This window comes from Streptopelia decaocto, assembly GCF_964273445.1.
Source record: "Streptopelia decaocto genome assembly, chromosome: 7".
Lineage (NCBI taxonomy): Eukaryota > Metazoa > Chordata > Aves > Columbiformes > Columbidae > Streptopelia > Streptopelia decaocto.
In genome coordinates, this window is record NC_138661.1 from 5,437,982 (window position 1) to 5,457,211 (window position 19,230).

Here is a 19,230-nt window from a genome sequence, read left to right on the forward strand (position 1 = left end):
TTAACATTATGATGGAAGGATGTAGGTTCTCATCCATCAGGAGACATTTCTGAAGTGTTACATTGCAATATGATGTGTTGGCGACTCAATGCTGTGTATATGCTGGGGGGAAGAGGAGGATGGCATCTTTGGAAACAGTCAGATGTTATAACCCACACTGAGTAACCTCCGTAACTTTTAGAAATAGCACATTAAGGTTAAATTCAAAGTCTCTATGGGGATCTTGTAAATTGATTACCCAGGAATAACTTTTAACTTTCAGCTGCTGAAGTTAGTGAAAGTGTAAATATACACGTAACATATGTGTAAACAGTTAATATCTAGTCTTTAGCACTGGCAACTTCATTAGTTTTGACTTACTAGACACTCGTTAACTTTTGGGAATGTATCTTTTCAGACAGGAGACCTTAAAGTAAAAGTTTATTTTCAAAACCGAACCAAAAAACCAACCCAACCCAAAAAATCTAACCCAAAAAGTAACTGTAGAAAGTTTCCAAAACATTTTTGTTTAAGGGAGAAGCATTTCTGGAGTATATATTAAAGAAACCTGACTAAGCTACAAGTAAATTTCTTGAGTATTAACATGACCATTGGCTCCCTGCCCTGTGCAGCACAGGCAGGAAATATGAGCCAAATCATGTTTTACTTAGCAGTTTCTATAGCTTTCTACCTCTACAGATTTATGATTTGCTAAGTTTAAAATTGTATCAATTAACTACAACGTACTAAGAATGGAGAACGTGGTTTGTGTGCTATGACACATCTACAAATGTTTCTTAAAGAAAAAAAATCTGACAGTTCCCTCAATGACGTTGCCTTCCAGAAACGCACCATAACTTAATTTACTACTTATTTATTAGGATCAAGAAGAGGAGAGGGATGAAATTCCAGAATTCTTTGAGCCTCTTCTGGAGCTTAATGGAGAGCTCAAAGTTGCCTCACCAAAATACAACGGTCCTTTATTTCCTCCAGTGGCTTCTACTCCTCAGCAGTCTTCTGATGTTTTGGATGAACTGATTCAAAGGAGAGAAACTATAGAAAACAGGTTGATAAACTGGTGAGTTGCAGTAAATCAAAGCGGCAAAAGAATATAGATGGAAAAAGGAATGACTCCCTTCACAGAATCACAGAATGTCAGGGATTGGAAGGACCTCAAAAGATTATCCAGTCCAGTCCCCCCGCCGGAGCAGGAACACCCAGATGAGGTTACACAGGAAGGTGTCCAGGCGGGTTTGAATGCCTCCAGTGAAGGAGACTCCACAACCTCCCTGGGCAGCCTGGGCCAGGCTCTGGCACCCTCACTGAGAAGAAGTTTCTTCTCACATTTAAATGGAACCTTTTGTGTTCCAGTTTGAATCCGTTACCCCTTGTCCTATCACTGGTTGTCTCTGAGAAGAGCCTGGCTCCATCTTCGTGACGCTCACCCTTTATAGATCTGTAAACATTATTGAGGTCACCCCTCAGTCTCCTCCAAGCTCAAGAGCTCCAGCTCCCTCGGCCTTTCCTCATAAGGGAGATGCTCCACTCCCTTAATCATATTTATTGCCCTGCGCTGGACTCTCTCCAGCAGTTCCCTGTCCTTCTGGAACTGAGGGGCCCAGAACTGGACACAATATTCCAGATGTGGTCTCACCAGAGCAGAGTAGAGGGGCAGGAGAACCTCTCTCAACCTATTAACTACCTCCCTTCTAATCCACCCCAGGTACCAGTGGCCTTCCTGGCCACAAGGGCCCAGTGCTGGCTCATGGTCATCCTGCTGTCCCCCAGGACCCCCAGGTCCCTTTCCCCTTCTCCTCTCCATCTCCACTTCCTTCCCTTCTCCTTTTTCCCTTGAGCTCCCTTGTGCTTTATGTCAAGAACTCTTTTGTATAGTTTTAGGTGTCTTGGTGTTTGCTGATAATGAAACAGGTTTTATTCTGCCAGGGTGGAGCAAGAAATAATGGCAAAAATTATCAGTGGGATGTATCCAGCTCAGAAAGAAACAGTGCTCAGTGTTAGCACCTCAGAGAGTGAAGACAATGAGACTGTAACCTCTGACATTGGTAAGCAGGAGTTATTTTTCTCAGCAGATGGATTATCTCAGTTTTTGTCTAATTTTAACAGGCTATGTAGCCGATGCCTGAGCCGAAGAGTCGATAATGCTCAACCAGTGAAACTATATTATGCAGAAGTGCATGCAGAGGAAGCATTATAAGGCCATTGAAATAAATTACATAAAAAAAGGAAGAGAACACATAAAATACACCACTGTGCAAATCAACTTCTGTTATTGACAGTCTAAATCAGATTGTGGTTCTCCATGACATTTTGCGAAGCCCAAATGTTTGTTTGCCTTTCTTTTGTTAATGGATATGTCAAAAATTATGTCCCTTATATAAGAATGGGAAACAAATGCATTTCTCCTGTGATGTCACTGACCTTCACTGCCTTCTTTTATGATCCTGAATCATTTCTCTACTGTTTTTGATTTATCTGTAAAATTTTTAAAAAAACACTTTTTGCAAAGCAATGTTGAAAAGTTCATAAAGGATAAAAATGAGTGGCTGTGGTACAGTACACGCATTTTAAGAAGTGAAACCTGGATTTGCGCTTTGTGTTTCTCCGTTTCCAGTTGAAGTTGCAGGTGGTGGAGGATTTCAACTCTTTATCAATGCTGGTGTGCCTGTGGACTCAGAAATGATAAGTCATTTTGTAAATGAAGCTCTCAGTGAGACAATTGCAACCATGCTGGGTAACGAGCAGGCTCAGAAAGCAGTTCCTGCCACAAATGTTCTTCCAAGTACAACAGTTAAGGTGGTAAGAGTCCATTTTATTTAAGTTTTCTTACTGCAGTTTTAGGGGATCATGTCTTTGAGGCATGATGGTTTAACCATGTCCAAGACAAAGATGACAGAAAAAGACCAGAGAAGTGAATGTGCATGATTTGCATTTTTCAATTATTCCTTATTATACCCTACCAAGCAAAAAGATTAAATGTATTTCATAAAAAAAAGAATTCCTTTTGTGCTGCATGCAACATGCTATATTTATTTATTTACTTTAAGTCTGAGCATGAAACTGATTTCTAAAGGAAAGACTTGGTAATTAATTTAACATTGTCAAAAGATAGCTTGTGGTATTTTCAGCAAAAATAGCTACACTACTTTCTTGTGAAGTCACAAGAATGAAACATGTCACGCTCTGTTTGAGAATGATATTATTTTTCATCGTATGGGCTTGCAGCTATTCTTTAATATCTGTAAAAATGAGTATTAATTATTTCTACGTTTGGAGTTCAGTAGTTTTCAGTAAATGCTTAAATGATTAGTAGAGCTTCCTGTAAGACAGGATTATTTTCTCTGTTTCCTTTGATAATCAAATGGCATTTGGCTCTTCGGATAACAGCATAGCTGTGCTACAGTCCGGTGTGCTGTAATGTCTTTGGGATGACTGTGGAAATGGCTGCGCTTAGAAATCTAAATATTCACAGGTTTGTTGATTGATTATTCTATTCTGCTACGGTGCATATGGACTGAAATACCAGCTAGTGCCTGCTGTAAGTGACCAACAGATTGTTCTGTAGTCGAAAGGAATCATCTCACTACTGCAGGCTTAAATACAGCCATCCTGCACCGGAAAGAGCTGTTCCCCCCTCCCCTGCAGATTATCACAGAATGTCCTGAGCTGGAAGGGACCCATATGGATCATCGGTTCCAGCTCCTGTCCCTGCACAGGACAACCCCACAGTTCACACCATGTGTATGAGGACATTGTCCAGTCTCTTCTTGAACACTGTCAGGCTTGGGGCCGTGACACCTCCCTGGGGAGCCTGTTCCAGTGTCCAGCACCCTCTGCATGAAGAACCTTTTCCTCGTGTCCAACCTAGACTAAGGAGGGTGCAATGTTAAAGAGTGCTGTTCTTTGGAGCTTGATCTTCTGATACGTATAAACCTCTTCTAATAACCATTCTGCATCGATCAACGGCCCTTTTAAGCCTCTGTGTTTCTGGGCCAGCTTAAAGTGAAATGTCCTTAGGCTGAAATAGTGGTTTTCTTCTTACTATATATACTCATTTGCACGATTTTGGAGATTATTTTTGTCCCATTTGGACTTTGATTAGGCCAGATAGAGCAATGGTCTGCACGCATACCATTTTTCAACTCCTGCTGATGGGCAGCACTCTTACTTTATCCAGTTTGAATTTGTCTTGGCCATGGGTAATATTAATATGCTAATACACATATTTAATAATAATGTAGTCTGCAAGGTGGGGTTTCCTCAGTGTCTTGTGCTGTAGTAGTGATGCTCTCCTGCATTTATTGGAATCTCAGGTCACTAATTATTTTGTTTTGAAGGCTTTCCACATTCATGGCTAACAGTCATCCTTTGGATAACTTGTACATTCATAATTTTCTTCTCTTTTTCTATTTCTGCTGTTAGCAGAAGTTCCTGAATATGTAGTTTGTGCATTGTTGATCTGCCCCTTCTTACAGTAAAGTTTCCTGACTAGAACTTCAGCGGCTCAGTTACCAAGTTCTTTGGTGTTCACAACGTCACGCAGTTGTGTGTGAACTGCCAAATGTGTTAGCATGTTCCACTTCCCATAAGTGTTTTTAATAAAATATCATCAGCCTGAGGATTTATTCATCAGGAACTAGCCTGGAAGCCTTCCTTTAGCCCCATTCTCTTGTTTTCTTTATTAAATGCCAGAGAACAGGGCTGGAAAAAGCCTGGAAAGGTCTGTCATAATCCTCTGTAGCAGGCTGAATGACATCCATCATACTTGCTTGTCAGACTTATCTGCATCACTGTCATTTTATTAAGGAGCATCACACCTATGTTTGTGGCTTATTTTAGTGCTTTACTGCCTTGGCTATTGCTTTGTTTGTAATCTTCTCTTTAGCTGATCCTCTTACCTTAAAATTATCACACTGACTCAATTTTGTCCGTGTCACAAAATATTTTCTTGCTTAACAATGTAGATCCATGCAGCGCGTATCTAAGCAACAAGTGTTCCTGTTCTGTGATAACCTGCCTTTTTCTCTCTTCCTCATCTAACTCTGGGGATACTTAGAAGATAAGAATTTTGCATTGAGATAATAACCGTGGTTATGATTTATTTTTTTCCCCTCAGGAGTCTCTTGTACCTACTCCATTGCCAACACCCCAGGCCACACCACCACAAGCACCACCTTCAGAAAAAGAATTGCCTCCGGTCAAAACTCCGGAGTCTTCTCTGTCTCTTACAGAAACCAGTGAGGATGTTTGCGAACATGAAAAAATTAAAGAAACAGGTAGTGAAAACAGTACTTGAAGTTTAGAAGTAGCAAATATGCTTTAATCTACTGTCTTTAATTTTTTTTCTTCAAAGACATGTTACCTCTCAGGAGAAATATTCTTGAGGCTATAATTCAAGTGGGAATTCATGTAGTACAAAAATTATGGGCTAATGCATGTAAAAAGCAAACATCTATTTGGTAATGGTTCTGTTTTCAAATTTAATGCACATTTTTATGGTCTGTGTGATTTCTACCCCTCCCAACCCCTCCACGCTTTTTCACATCAGGAAAATAACTCTTTTGCTTCTTCCTGTATTTCTAACATTAATTAAGCCAAATTTACACTCTTCAAGTAAAGGAGCTTAGTTTTTAAAATGCAGAGCAGTCTCCTTTATTAAAGGAAGTAAGTATAATAATTGAGGTTTTATTTTAGCTCCTTCAGCTGCCAACACTACTTAAAAGAAACTAGTCTTAATCTAGCCTTGTCTCCATGACGATCAGAAGGTGTCACAAACACTACAAGGGCTCAGTGGAACTGACTAACTCTTTGTCTGGGATTTAATTCCTCCTTTCCATTCTGATCTGAAATTTGGCTTCATGTACGCAGGAGCTGAGATTCCAGCTGATCGTGTTGGCACACCTGTGGTTACCCCTGTCAATACGCCTCCTAGGACAGCCACACCAAGCCCTCCTGCCTCGCAGTGGGACTCCGAAGCTGCAAAAATGGAGAGTCCAAAGCCTCCAAACCCGTGGGATGACACAGAACTTCCTCTGGAAGAGGAGAAGCCCAGTCCTTTAGCTGAAGATCCATTCCGTCCCAAGGCTGTGTGAGTTGAATAGGCTGCACCGTTTTCTCATTTCTTACAAAAATGAATATATTATTTCTACATATATCCCCAAAAAGTCAGTAGAGAAATTATTAATGTGTATATCAGGAGGCACTGAAATAAGCCAGGATTCTTTTTTTTAATTGCTTGACTTATATTTTGGAGAAAAATGTGAAATCAGGACCTTTGTCAGATTTTGTTGGTCCTTATTCATTGTCCTTTTGAACATTAGAATCATTTCAGTTGGAAAAGACCCTCAGGATCATCAAGTCCAACCATAACCTAACCCTAGCACTAAACCATGTCCCTAAGAACCTCATCTAAACACCTTTTAAACCCCTCCAGGGATGGTGACTCCACCACTGCCCTGGGCAGCCTGTTCCAATGCCCGACAGCCCTTTCCATGAAGAATCTTGTCCTAAATATCCAATCTAAACCTCCCTGGCACAACTTGAGGCCATTGCCTCTTGTCCTGCCACTTGTTACCTGGGAGCAGAGACCAACACCCTCCATGCTACAACCTCCTTTCAGGTAGTTTTAGACATTGTGAACTGATATTGTTATAACTACCATTAATAAATGTAGCGACAATGGAATATTGTATTCTTAGCATTTTATTTTTTGTATTACCTCAGTGGGAATACACGTGGTAATTTTTTGTTATAACCAGAAATTCACTAATAATTTTATTTAACCATATTGATGCTCGGACTATTCTGTAAAATGCTGCGCTCTTTCATCTGAAAAAATACTTGCAAATTAATGACTTTTCAGTATTTGTTTAAGACTTTATGTTGTTCAGTGCTTTTTAGTGTATTCATAATGCGTATTCTTAAATTACAGTGAGATGTCAGTGGCGAATGATGAGGAACCAGAGGCCTTGGTATTACCGTCTCGGCAGCCGCCAGCGAGGCCGGTCGAATCGCTTCCTTGCGATCTGCAGGTTCCATCACCTGAGCCCACAGTTAGTTCTGAGCAGTCCACGCAGGAAAGCAGCCTCACCCTCACCGAGACAGAAACAGAAACGGCAGACAGACCCATCTCAGAAGGGGAGGTGCTCTTCAGCTATGGACAGAAGCTGGCTGCAAGAGGTAACTCACTAGACAGATCTGTGGAAATTAGAAAAAAGAGTTAATCCAAATCCTTTATAAACTTCTCTTCCAGTCTACTGAAGTTGCATATCATACATTTTTCTGATAAAACTGCAAACTTTCATCTTTAACTTTCAGTTCGTGGTTTTGGATTTAAGAGACCTCATTGCTCTTTTCCTTGTCTCTGAACAAAATGCTTCTGCTGACTAATAAGAAGAGATAAAATCTGCCCTTTTGTCGTAAGATCAACTTGGGAAATATTTGGAACTGTCTTGCACAAGTACATGTGGTACTAAGTGCTAAGTTTTTATTGAAAGCGAAGTATAAGAGCGATTTTATTGGAAGCTGAAAATATGTCTTCATAATACACATCCTGTAGTAGGGATTTCCAACTTTACTAAAGCACTGTGTTGCAATTATTAAAGAATGTGACCTTGGCTTGCTTTCATATAACTTGCATGGTTTTTAGTATTTGTAACTTATATTTTACAGCATTAGCAGAAGGAGGACTGTCTCTTCCAAACCTTGCTGAGAGCTTAACAAGTACTTTACGAGATGCCAATGAAATGGTAAGGAAATGTTCCACAAGGAAAACAGAGTTAGTGTGGTATTCTGCCTTGAGCATCTTTATAAATTGGATGTGCTTTAAGCATTTTCACTTATAAACTGTTTAAATCTATGCCTTTAAACTGTACACTTGCAAAGAATGTTCAAATTTCAGTGCTCCAAAGGAAAAAAAAAACACGATACAAACTAATATATATGTATTTTAAAGTTGAATGGTTTATATACTTCTGTAGGTGAGAGAGAGCTGATACATATTTTCATCTCTTTATTGTGTTTAAAGCAGGATAGAACATTATTGTGCTCTGAGCTGTTTCGGCTTTGAACCATCTTTTAATTGCTTGTGCTTAAATTATTAAAGTAGATTAGTTGAGGCAGGAGTTAGTTAAAGCTGCTTAAAACTTCGGTGTAGCTTCTTATCTGACATCTATTTCAGTCCACTGTCCTGGAAGCCTCCCAAGTCAAGGTATTCTCCATTCCCTTTCTCTTTTAACACTTTTCCTCAAATGCCTGAACTTTCCCTCTCTGACTTTGTGTAATGCCTCTCAGTAGGACATAACTGTCATAGAAATGATAGTATTGGGTAGAGTAATACTATGCTTAAACCAAACTGTTTTCATTATGAAAGCATAAACAAATTGATAGTGAAATTGTTATAGTATTTTTTGGAAGGGAGCTCCAGAGAGATTTCTAAAAACTTCGTAGACTGCTCTTCTGGAAGACAGAGTCATAGAATTGTTTAGGTTGGAAAAGACCCTCAAGATGATCAAGTACAACTGTACCCTAACACTGCCAACTTCACTGTTAAACCATGTCCCTAAGCACCACATCTGCGTGCCTTTCAGACACCTCCAGGGATGGTGACTCCACCACTTTCCTGGGCAGCCTCTTCTGATGCTCAATAAACCCTTTTGGTGAGGAAATTTTTCCTAATATCCCATCTAAACCTCCCCTGATGCAACCTGAGGCCATTTCCTCTCATCCTATCACTTTCTACTCAGGAGAGGAGACCAACACCCTTCATGCTCCAAGCTCCTTTCAGGCAGTTTGGAGATCAGGTCTCCCCTCAGCTCCTGTTCTCCAGCTGAACCCCCCAGGTCCCTCAGTCGCTCCCATCACACTTGTGCTCCAGACCCCTCACCAGCTCTCCATGATTTCATTTATGTCATAGTTGCAAGAGTGTGCCAAGAACTCACAGATCTTTTTGTCCATTGTCCAGATTTTGTCATGTTAGTCTGTAAGCACTTGAGGAGATTGCCCTTCCTCTTGATCAGGATTGTAAAACATCCCTTTGGATCCCCCCTCTTAAACTCTGGGCTCAAGACTCCGTTATCAGGTGACCCTAAGTTAAAGTTCTCTTCATCAGGTTAGAAAGCTTGCTTGCAAAGATGTTCTTCGCTCTGTCAGCTGGATCGTAACTCCTTCCAATAATCCTCCATCCTCAAATAAGTTTCTCTGGCTGAGGAAGCAAAATCCTTGCTGGCGAGAGCAGCTCTGCAGCCAAATTGTTGCTAGCAAGCAGTGTGTGTGAGGGTTTGTCTGTTTCAGTGAGCTTTGAAGGCCTAAAGGACCTTGTTCTCTATGTATTGCAGTCTTATATATCAGATAAAGACAATGCGTGTCTGGGTAAAATGAGAAAACAGTGCATCAGGTTGCTTATTTTTAAATGCCGACATTTTTATGACTCAAATTCTTAATGTGGGAACTGTAACAAGTTCTTTTATAAAAGAAAAATGCTTAATTGTGAACTAATTAAGACTGATTCAAGTTACTACAAAAAAAGAGTCTTGGATCATGTATTATATGGATTTTGCTTCTTTATTTTAGGATTATGATCCGCCCAGTGAAGGGCAAGTGATAAGAAGATTGGATAAAGGCTGTCACAGGGATCCTATCCTGACTCTTTTAGCCAAAATAAATCAAGCACCTGTTACTGCACAAGAAGGAATGCACCATTCGGAGGTAAATACTGTCCTTTTCCTTCCAAAACAGTGGTTTTGTACTTTTTTCCTCAAAAGTAGATAAAATATTTCCAAGTTTATCCTTCCTGTTGGCTGTAGAACAGGTCCATACACTTCACTCACTGCTGGAAGCGATCCCACTTCTGTTGACTGCATGCTCATATAAAACTTTTTAAAACCACTGAAGATTAAGTGTTGTTATAAACAATTTAGCTGTACATAGTATAGTGTGCACCTGCTTGTCAAAGTATGTATGTTACTGTTCCACAGTAGCAGATTTGTCGTGTCATTTTGAACACCATGGACATTTTTTGTCACTTCAGCAACATAGGTGGTATGTTTAACAGTACAAATTCACTGCACTTAACAGCCCTATGAATGTTTTAGAGAGGGATGAAGAAGCAACAAATGTTTACATACACTTTTACACATGCTGTTGATACTGATTTTGGAACAAAACCTCCAAATACTCATATGAAGTTGGCAGAAAGAACAGACTAACAGAAAAATATAACATCACAAAGGACAGAAGTCATTTTTTATCACACATCTAAGTATTTTCTATGTGGAGAATAATAGTTTGGACTGGGTGTCTATAACTGGAGGGATGTTTAAAGGAAGTGAACTTTGAACACTGCAATATGATTCATGAACACCTTTATTTATGGCAGGTCTTGCTTTTTGCGATTTTATTGATGCATATGCAGTTTCTTCCTTCTATCTTGGTCAGTTTAGTCTAAATAATTACCAACTTCACTCGCATCCTTAACTGTTCCTATGTCTGTCTTTATTTTTCTTAATGAGTTCTGGTGGATGGATTTAGTGAAAAGCTTCCTGCAGTGTCAGCTCTGACTCTGACTGTAATTGTAGTGACATTTTCTCATCAGCACAAATGCATCTCTAATTTGCTTTTTCCCTTTTCCATGGTCACAGACCCCTCGGTCTGTCCATACAAGACACTAAGAGACTTCCCCCCACCCTCACATTCTGGCAAAGTGTGTGCAAACATACCTTCTCATTTAGAAGATAAATAATACTCTCCTAGATGTTACTAGTATTGTCTTAACATGATACTGTGCACTTGTGTGTATGTGTGTGCAGCCTGTTTTCCTGAAATCTGTTTTTCTTCCGCAGCTTTGAAAGTCAGAATCCACAGCACCAGCCCTATTTTAAGTGCCATCCAAACCTACTTAAAAATTGAACTTTTTCTCTGAAATGCTGTATAACAGCGTGTCAATAACTTTTAGATACTTCCAATGCTACAAGGTCAGGCAGCCAACAATAGCCATATGTGTAATGTTAAAGACTTTAGGTGCTAAAAATATAAGTTCGGTTCTGATCATGTTGGGAAACCACTAACAAAATAAGTGACGTTCTTTGGCTCTGATTCTTTTCTGTCCAGTACTGATGTAGATCTTGCTTCCAAACACAGTTAGATAATATTGCTTCCATGTCAATTTTCTTTATTCAATGCTAATAATATAGACTTAAGTTTATATATGCTCTAAGGCTTAATGTAGTTAGTGTAATAATGGTGGTTTTGGAAGAAATACATTGGGTTTTTTAATACCTGCTGTTCTGATGTTGCTGTTCTGTGTAGGATTCTGATGACAGTGTTGGGGAGCTCAGTGAAGGTCAAAGACCGAGACTGACCAGAGTAGCAGAGAGAATCCTAATGGGACATTCAGTTTATATGGACCGTCCAACTGCTCGGACTTGTGAGAACAGACCACACCAGGGTTTCCGTTCTCCATCGCCAGGGCAGCTTGCCCAAATTGGAGGTACAATTAGACTGTTACATCTTTTCTGTGATATTTATGTGGTTTCTTAGTGTTTTGTGTAACAGTCTCTAAAATAATTTCAGAGTATGTTCAAAATGCAGTATTAAAAACGTACAGGCAATTGCTGCAATGAAATGATTAACATACCTGTTCTGAGAACCAGATCTTCACTCTTCACTCTTCTTTGTAATGTTCTACAATTTGGACAAAAATCATGCCAAGTGCCCACTTGCCTGTAGAAAAGTTGATTGTAAAGTATGTGTTTTATTCTTTTAAGCCAAATACAGTTCTCAAAACCACTTTGTTTGAGCAAACCACCTAGTTTGACCATTCTTGAAGTCAGTTTCCATAGGACAGCTATTAACACCAGCAGTTCAAGCTACTTCTCTCTGTCCCTTACACAGCACTCCTCCTCATTGTTTTTTTCACTCCATCAAGGTGATACTGCAATGTCTCATAATTGGTAATATATTCTAGCTCCTGTAACGATATGGAAATTCTTTTTTCCCAAATGAGTAGCTGAGGTGAACACATAGTGACTTGTACAAAGTAATTGTACAGAATATGTTGCTGTGGTAAAGCAGGGTAGTTACTTCCTTTCAGCTGAAGCTACTGCTGTAACCACTGGCCCATCCTTCCTCTCCCTTATCTTTTTTATCCCAGTTTCTCTGTTGTTATCTGGAAATGCACTTCTATACTTGCTTAATTTAACTGCTGCAAGTTCATAGAAACTCTTATTTTTACTGAGTGTGGTTTTAAATATGATTAAAGAAACTGAAATTATTCTTAAGCTGTTACAACACAAATGTGTTTGCACTGATTCATCAGAAGTTGTGCAAACTGAAGTGTTCAAAGAGCTGTTTTTCTGTCCTTTTAATTTTCACATTAATGAATTTGACAAGAGCAACATTTCTCACATTATCAGCCCGTGACCAGTAGGAAGTGGATTGAAATTAAATGCGATCAACATGTGGCAAAAATTATCTCTGAGAAATAAGAAAGTTTGTGTAGTTCTGAACTGATTCACATTTAAGCTGGTTCTATAGAGAGTAAGCTTTTTAAGGGAGGTGTTACCTAAGGTTTTGAACCAGCTACACCACTGTCAGCCTTGAAAATACATTCTGCTACATTAAATATTATCAAACTTGTGCTCAAAAGTGGTTGTTTGACTGTTGTTTGGAGATTTGTTGTGTTAGACTTCCTGGCAAAGGACAAGGTGAGGCTCCTATCCCTTTCTCCACGTCACTTGTTTAACGCTGTGTTGTTAGACGTCAGTCAGCATTAAGAACGTGGTGACATGGGAATTAATTAGTGATCTAGAACAATCAGTTTTGAGTCTCTGGTAATGCTCAGGACCATCTAGAGAGTAAGAAGATGCAAGTTATTGGGAGGATCTGTTTCTTTCTTACCCAGACTGTCCATAGCTGTATGTAGCATAACATGTTTGTATCTCCTCTATATACTTCTAAAAAGTCTACTTAATTTAACTTAGGATGCTCTTTGTCGTGTAAATACCTAACACTTTCCCAAACCAGCTCCTGTATGTGACAGTAATCTAGGAGTGAAGTATTTCTCTAACCCTAAATCTCTAAATCTTGCAGTATTGTTTCTGTTCCAGTGGTTTTTAGAGGAGGTGAGGAACCTGAATGTACTACCATAAGGCAATACCTCGTGCTTTTACACAGTCTGTAATAATCCCAGGCTGAGCTTTGTTGCATTCTGATGGTTTTTAACCTCCCTCCTCAGCTCTGAACACACAGCGCAGGATTCGCTGACATTGCTAAGGAAACAAGATTGTTTAACAGCTAAGATCTACTCTCAAGACAGGAGTGTTTTCATATCAGGGAGGAACACAAAATCTTGTTTCCAAGTCCTTTTGATAGCGAAGTCAACGCTGAACAGGAAACAATCTGCTCTTGGTGGGAGGTGGAAGAGGAGAAGGAATGATCTCTGATCGTTTCCCCTTTTCTCCCAAATCTTTTGTGTCGGTTGCAAGGCAGGACTAAGTGCTATTTTCTGGTAGCCACAACAATTACAGTGCAGGTCCATCAGTTTATTTCAGAATTATCTTTAGGAGTAAAAGTAAATAATAGTTACAGTTCCTATATATCAGGTTGTATATCTGTGTATATATCACCTTGCAGTGGATACTCATTTTCTTTGTCAGAACAAGTCACAGATTTATCTGTAAGAATTCTGAGGGTTGTGTGTCTATGGGTATCGTCAGCTTTGTGACCAGTTTTTATTTGTATTATGGAAATGTGATGTCTGCTTTTAAGATGGAGACGGTGTTGCTTATGTAGGTATATAAAAGCATCTTGATGATCATTCTTTCATTTATCAATCCTTGTTTTCAATGCTTAAAGTCATGGATATAAAAATGAACATGCAAATGAAATATGGCACGTTTAGTCTTAAAGTGAACCGTAATTACAGTTAAATAAGCAATAGTTATAGTTAATTAGGTTTAAAATTAATTCTTTGGCTCTTTATGATAGCAGAAGGCCAAAGTTAGTTCATGAGCTGTCAGTACATTTTTCGTAAAGATGCTTTACACACTCACAGGCTGCAACAGCATGATAAATGCTGGATTATATAGCAAATTATCCCTTCAAAAAGACTATATACAGGTTTCCTTGCATTCACATAACAGTGAAACATCTTCATAAAGAAGCCTTTCTAATACGAGTGGTAAATCTCATTAAGCATATAATGGTGTGATGAACTCTATAGCTTTGAAGCTCTATGAATGCTTGCCACGTTAGAAATCTGCAGGTGATAAAACTGACTTATTTTTTTCAATTTCCACAGAAGTGTATTTCTTATTTCTTTTTTCCCCACAAGAACAATTTAAGGGATACACAATGAGCCATGTAAGGATGAAATTATTTACTTTAACATTACCTGTCCCGTTGTTGAAAGACTCCACATCCTGCCACATGAGCTGACCGTGAGATTACTGCTCCAGCTCATCAAGCAATTTTTTTTCTCTTTATTTTTCCTCTCTCAGCAGAAATACTTGGAGATACAGATGCAAGCCATGGTCCGATGCTTATGGCCGAACTGGAGTCACCACCAGTTTCAGATCCCGTTCTGCAAGCAGCCCAACCAAGCTGCAGAGCGACATCTCTCTCAGAGGGTCTGTCCCAGGTAAACTCAAAGGATCTTTTCTGTGACTGCTCAGAAAATGCAAACTGAAACCTAGGAAAATAAATTTTCCTGTTTCCCTGTGGTGATTGACATCACAGAATTGGTACCGTCGAGGGTTTTGATTGCGGGGTGACAATAAAACCGTGGCAGATGTATTGTTAACCTCCTCTCCCCCACCTTTCCCCTTCGCCCCCCCACCCCCCTTCCCACTAAGGACAGACAATCGGGGGGGGAAGAAGGACAGAGAGAAGAGAGTTGGAAAAATTAACAATGTTTTACTAATGCTACTAATAAGACTAGAGAAAATAATACAAAATATACAAAACCAATCTTGAAAGTCTCAGCAACTGCAGAGCCGGCACCCAAAGTCCTGGATTGGACTCTGCAGCCAACCGGAGCTGGATCGAGTCTGTCACTAGGCCTCAGTTCGCAGGGACGACTAGCAAGGTCCTCTCCTAATGTCGGCCATAAGGAAAAGGGATGAAAAAAGGGCGAGATCCTCATGATCTCCTATTTTTATATGAAGTATTCACATGAATGTTATGTTATACACAGTTGATCAGTTTCTTGGTCACCTGTTTCTCGTTGCCCCTCTCACCAGATGTAAATCTGTGCTTAGCAATGGAATGTGAAGTTATTGATATGTTTACCAAAAAATGTATCTGGTTCTCCAGGAAAATGCAGCTCATATGAAGCTTTAGCTGACAGGCAAAATTCACTAAAAGAGAAACTTGTTTTTTAACAAAACCAGGACAGGTACATTTAAAGTGACACATTGAGCTGAGAAACTGAGGTTAAAAGTACATGTGTGTAATAACAATGGTTGTGTTTACTGGGATGGAATCCTTACAATCCGGTTTCTGTTGGGCTCAGACCTTCTCTTTTACCTTTTCTGCACTTCCTCACAGCTTCTCTGGTCTCACAGAGTGTAATGCTGTACATCCTCAGGTCAGATAGGGCATTCCAATGTTTTAGGGGCACAGTGCTTCAAATACAGAAGAATAACATGATGGATGTATGGGAGAGGAAGCTACAGTGGAGGTTTGGCCTCACCAGTTGTAAACCACTGGTTCAGCGTTTCAGAAGCTTCAGTTGTCCTCGTAGGGGCAGGGTTGGACAGGTGGTGATGATGATGATGTACCTCAGAATACTTGAAGGCAGAGGAAGATCCTATTGATCTCTGCTGGAAACCTAGAGAGTTAATCCATTGCTATTTCATTAGTTTGTGCTGTTACCTAGAGATGATGGTTTACTCACTAAGTGAAGAAAAATTCAAATAGCAAGTGGCAAAAGCTGAAAATGAGGTGACAGATTGCTCTTTAATATGTTAAGCTTCACGGTGTATTTGAAAGTAATAATATACTGAAAATAATAACCATGGATGCATTCTGTCCTTTCCTCATGTTCTGTATTCAAAATAACTGAAAGTTTCTTGTGTTGATCTGTCTTTCCTTTTGTGTTTTTGAGCTTTGATGCATACTGTGCCACTGGCATCTGAGCAGTTCTTAAATATGTCATCTGAAGTGATGTGTTGCATCTTCAAAGAGGATTTTAAATGTTACACCTCTTTGAGATCACTGGAACATATTGTTTCTTGGAGTTGTTGTTCACAGGCAAGACTGGATTCTGTTGGGGTGAAGCTCATAGCCTTGTTATCGTTTCACTAGCCAAAAGTAAAAGGGACAGAGTGGGTAAAACGTGTTTCCTTCTTTTAGCACCGAGAGCTGTGATGAAGAACCCAGTGATGCCTGCATATTGTGCTCTGGAGAATTAGCTGATGGGGTTACGATTGATTTTTTTTGTTTGCCTGGATATAGGCAAATTGTATAAGGTCAATCATGTTCATAGTCTTACCTTCACAAGAAATGTAAGGTCACCTGACATAGTGTCTTTCATAGAAAATACACAGTTATATATTATCTTACATATGCAGCTAGTTATGTATTATCTTATCTTTAGAAACTTTTTCTTGCATCTGAACCCTTAGCAGGGGTTCAGATGCTTATATACATGCTGGGATATAAAATACACCCTTCCTCCAAACCAACCAACCAACAACCAAACCCTCAAACTTTGTGTGTGTGTGGTTTGGTTGTTGTGGGGTTTGGTTGGTTGGTTGGAGTTTTTTTGTTGTTTGTTTGTTTGTTGGTTGGTTTGCTTTGGTTTTGTTTGTGGCGTGTGTTTGTTTTTTCCTCAAACCAAATAATATCTTCTATTACATGGCTGTTCCTGATGTAAAACTCTGAATCACTGTTTCTCAGAGGCTAAATTTTTAGCTTTTCTAGGACGTGACCATATCTATAAGCAATAACCCCAATAATGTATATCCTGGATGGAGCAAAGCCATCCTTCATTAGATTATCTACTAGATCTGTACATCTTTTTCTGAAAAAATAATTCATTCTCTGCACCAGCTGATTTGAAAGCTTGTTTTGACAGCATCTACCTACCATGTAACAATGATGAACCTTTCCCCCAGTTTCTAGTAGGGATGGCATCTGTATTCAGATCTATGGCTGGATCTGCTTTGTCACCTGCTGTGGGAAACAGAATTTCTGGTAATATTATATGAGCCAAGAGAGCAAAGAAAGTCCTCAGGCTTTCAGAGTGATTCATTCTATGTGGTGTTTAAGGCGATAATAACTTTAAACTTCTTAAAAGATTTCCTCCCAAGTTAGTCACTGACTCTCACATCAGTTGTTTTACCTCTTGTTTTTCATCTCTAGGCAGTGTTTTGCCTTTATTGAAATAAAACTCTATCAGCTACATACAAACCAAGAAGACTAATCCATTTAGCAGCAAAACTAGGCTTTTCATGGTGTGTGCTGAGAGGCTGAAGAAAACTCCCAGTATTTCAAATGGAATCCAGCTAGGCCTTGGGTTTGGTAGAGCTTTGTTCTGGTTTAACTGGGAACGATCCTCCTGGATGTTAGGACTTGTTATGGTAAAGCTTGGGTGGTTTCTTTAGTCCGTCTTAACAAGATCCTCATTTTTGGACAGGTTGTGGGCAGCACTGTGGAACTGCCATATATAAACCACTTGTTTGCTCCCTGGCATGGTTGTGTAGGTCACATTCTGACCAACAGAAAGAGCTTTGTCTTTTCATGTAGGGCAGGAGCAAATGCCACCTTCTAGTCAGGAAAAGCGAAATCTGTGTGGTCACTCACGCCAAAACAAATGGCTTAAGTCATGCAGGAATTTTCTTATCTACCCAAATTCTTTGGCTGCTCCTCCATTTCTGGCATTGGATTTTTGTGAGATTTATGGGCGCTTTTAGCCACTGTTAAGAGTCCCAGACTGAATGCATCTTCAATTTGACCCCTTCTGTCCATTCTTGTGCAAGAATACAGGAATTAAATGTTATTTGTGGCCACTTTGCCCCTGTGCTTTTATCTCTAAGAACCAAGAAATGACCATAGGGAAGCTGGGCTGTTCCTATTCTAGATAAATAATTTTGATCATGGGAGGGACTTGAACACTGAAAGTCACATTTGTGCAGCTAAACATTTCAAGTATGGTAAATCTAAATAATTTGAAGTCCCAAGTGCATTGTTAAAATCTTAGAAAACCAGTTAGTTGCAAAATATTTTCATAATGTTCTTCTTAAGTATGAATGTTTTTATGCAATCAACATTTTTTAAGTGGGATTGTCACTTTGGTATTCTCATCAGCTTACATTTTTAGTATTTCAAAAGACTTTATTTTAGTCCTCCAGGAATGCATAATTGTGGGTTGTGAATCTATGTGCTATCTCTCAACTTCTGTTTGCACATCAGTTCAGTTTAAACTGATTTTTGGTTTGTTGCCTTAAAAATCCAAAACGAAACAAAAAAACCCACCAAAACACTTCAGATGAAGTCACGAGTATTCTGTTGTGCTGTACAGAACATTTAATGTTCTATAGCATTGGTGGCCTTCGATCATGTTTCCATGAGACCTTCCTGCTTTCAGAAAGTCACCTCAACTCTTTCTTATCTTGTCAACAATATCATTACTGTTGCCATTCTGGTTATTGTAGGAGACAGTTGTTGGCTAAAAGAAGTCAGAAGCTCTGATTGTGTAGTTGGCCCCGTGCTTATTTGCCAGACATAAAGATTTTCTTCTTTTCATCTATATTTTTGGCTTCTGTGGGATCAACAGCATAACTGATGACATTAAATTTATTTGTCTTAGAGAATGCTGAAGTCTTCTACCCTGTTTCCCCTAAATAAGACCTACCCCAAAAATAAGCCCTACCATGATTTTTCAGGGTTTTTGAGGATGCTCAAAATATAAGTCCTACTCCAAAAGTAAACCCTAGTTGCAGTTCATTAAAAAGTCAATTTAGATAGCATCCAGGCAGCTATACATGTAAAAAAGTAATGAGTTTTGGAGCAAAAATTAATATAAGACCCTGTCTTATTTTCGGGGAAACAGGGTAGGTCTCCATGACTTCATTTTGGACTTTTTATGTTTCCCATCTAAATGTAGTGGAATTCCTTGAGCCACAACTCCTGTTCCACTTCATGCATCAGACAAGAAATGTACTTGATAAATATGATATTTCTGTTGTAACACACAGAGCATTTGTTGCTTCTAAGTAACTTTTCCCATTGGCA

The 19,230-nt window shown here is 39.3% G+C and overlaps 1 protein-coding gene across 3 annotated transcripts in view; it reads left to right on the top strand.

The window, feature by feature from the left end:
• The window catches only part of KIAA0586, a 75,432-nt gene that overhangs the window by 28,334 nt on the left and 27,868 nt on the right, over window positions 1–19,230 (top strand). The window contains exons 20-29 of one of the 3 annotated variants that reach the window (XM_082058150.1): window positions 861–1,057; window positions 1,924–2,042; window positions 2,612–2,793; window positions 5,114–5,273; window positions 5,866–6,085; window positions 6,929–7,176; window positions 7,669–7,745; window positions 9,568–9,702; window positions 11,302–11,482; window positions 14,493–14,632. In XM_082058150.1, coding sequence (XP_081914276.1) covers window positions 861–1,057; window positions 1,924–2,042; window positions 2,612–2,793; window positions 5,114–5,273; window positions 5,866–6,085; window positions 6,929–7,176; window positions 7,669–7,745; window positions 9,568–9,702; window positions 11,302–11,482; window positions 14,493–14,632 — 1,659 coding nt within the window. Of the gene's footprint in view, window positions 1–860; window positions 1,058–1,923; window positions 2,043–2,611; window positions 2,797–5,113; window positions 5,274–5,865; window positions 6,086–6,928; window positions 7,177–7,668; window positions 7,746–9,567; window positions 9,703–11,301; window positions 11,483–14,492; window positions 14,633–19,230 lie in introns of all 3 variants that reach the window. The other 2 variants (XM_082058148.1, XM_082058149.1) reach the window with 2 other exon arrangements.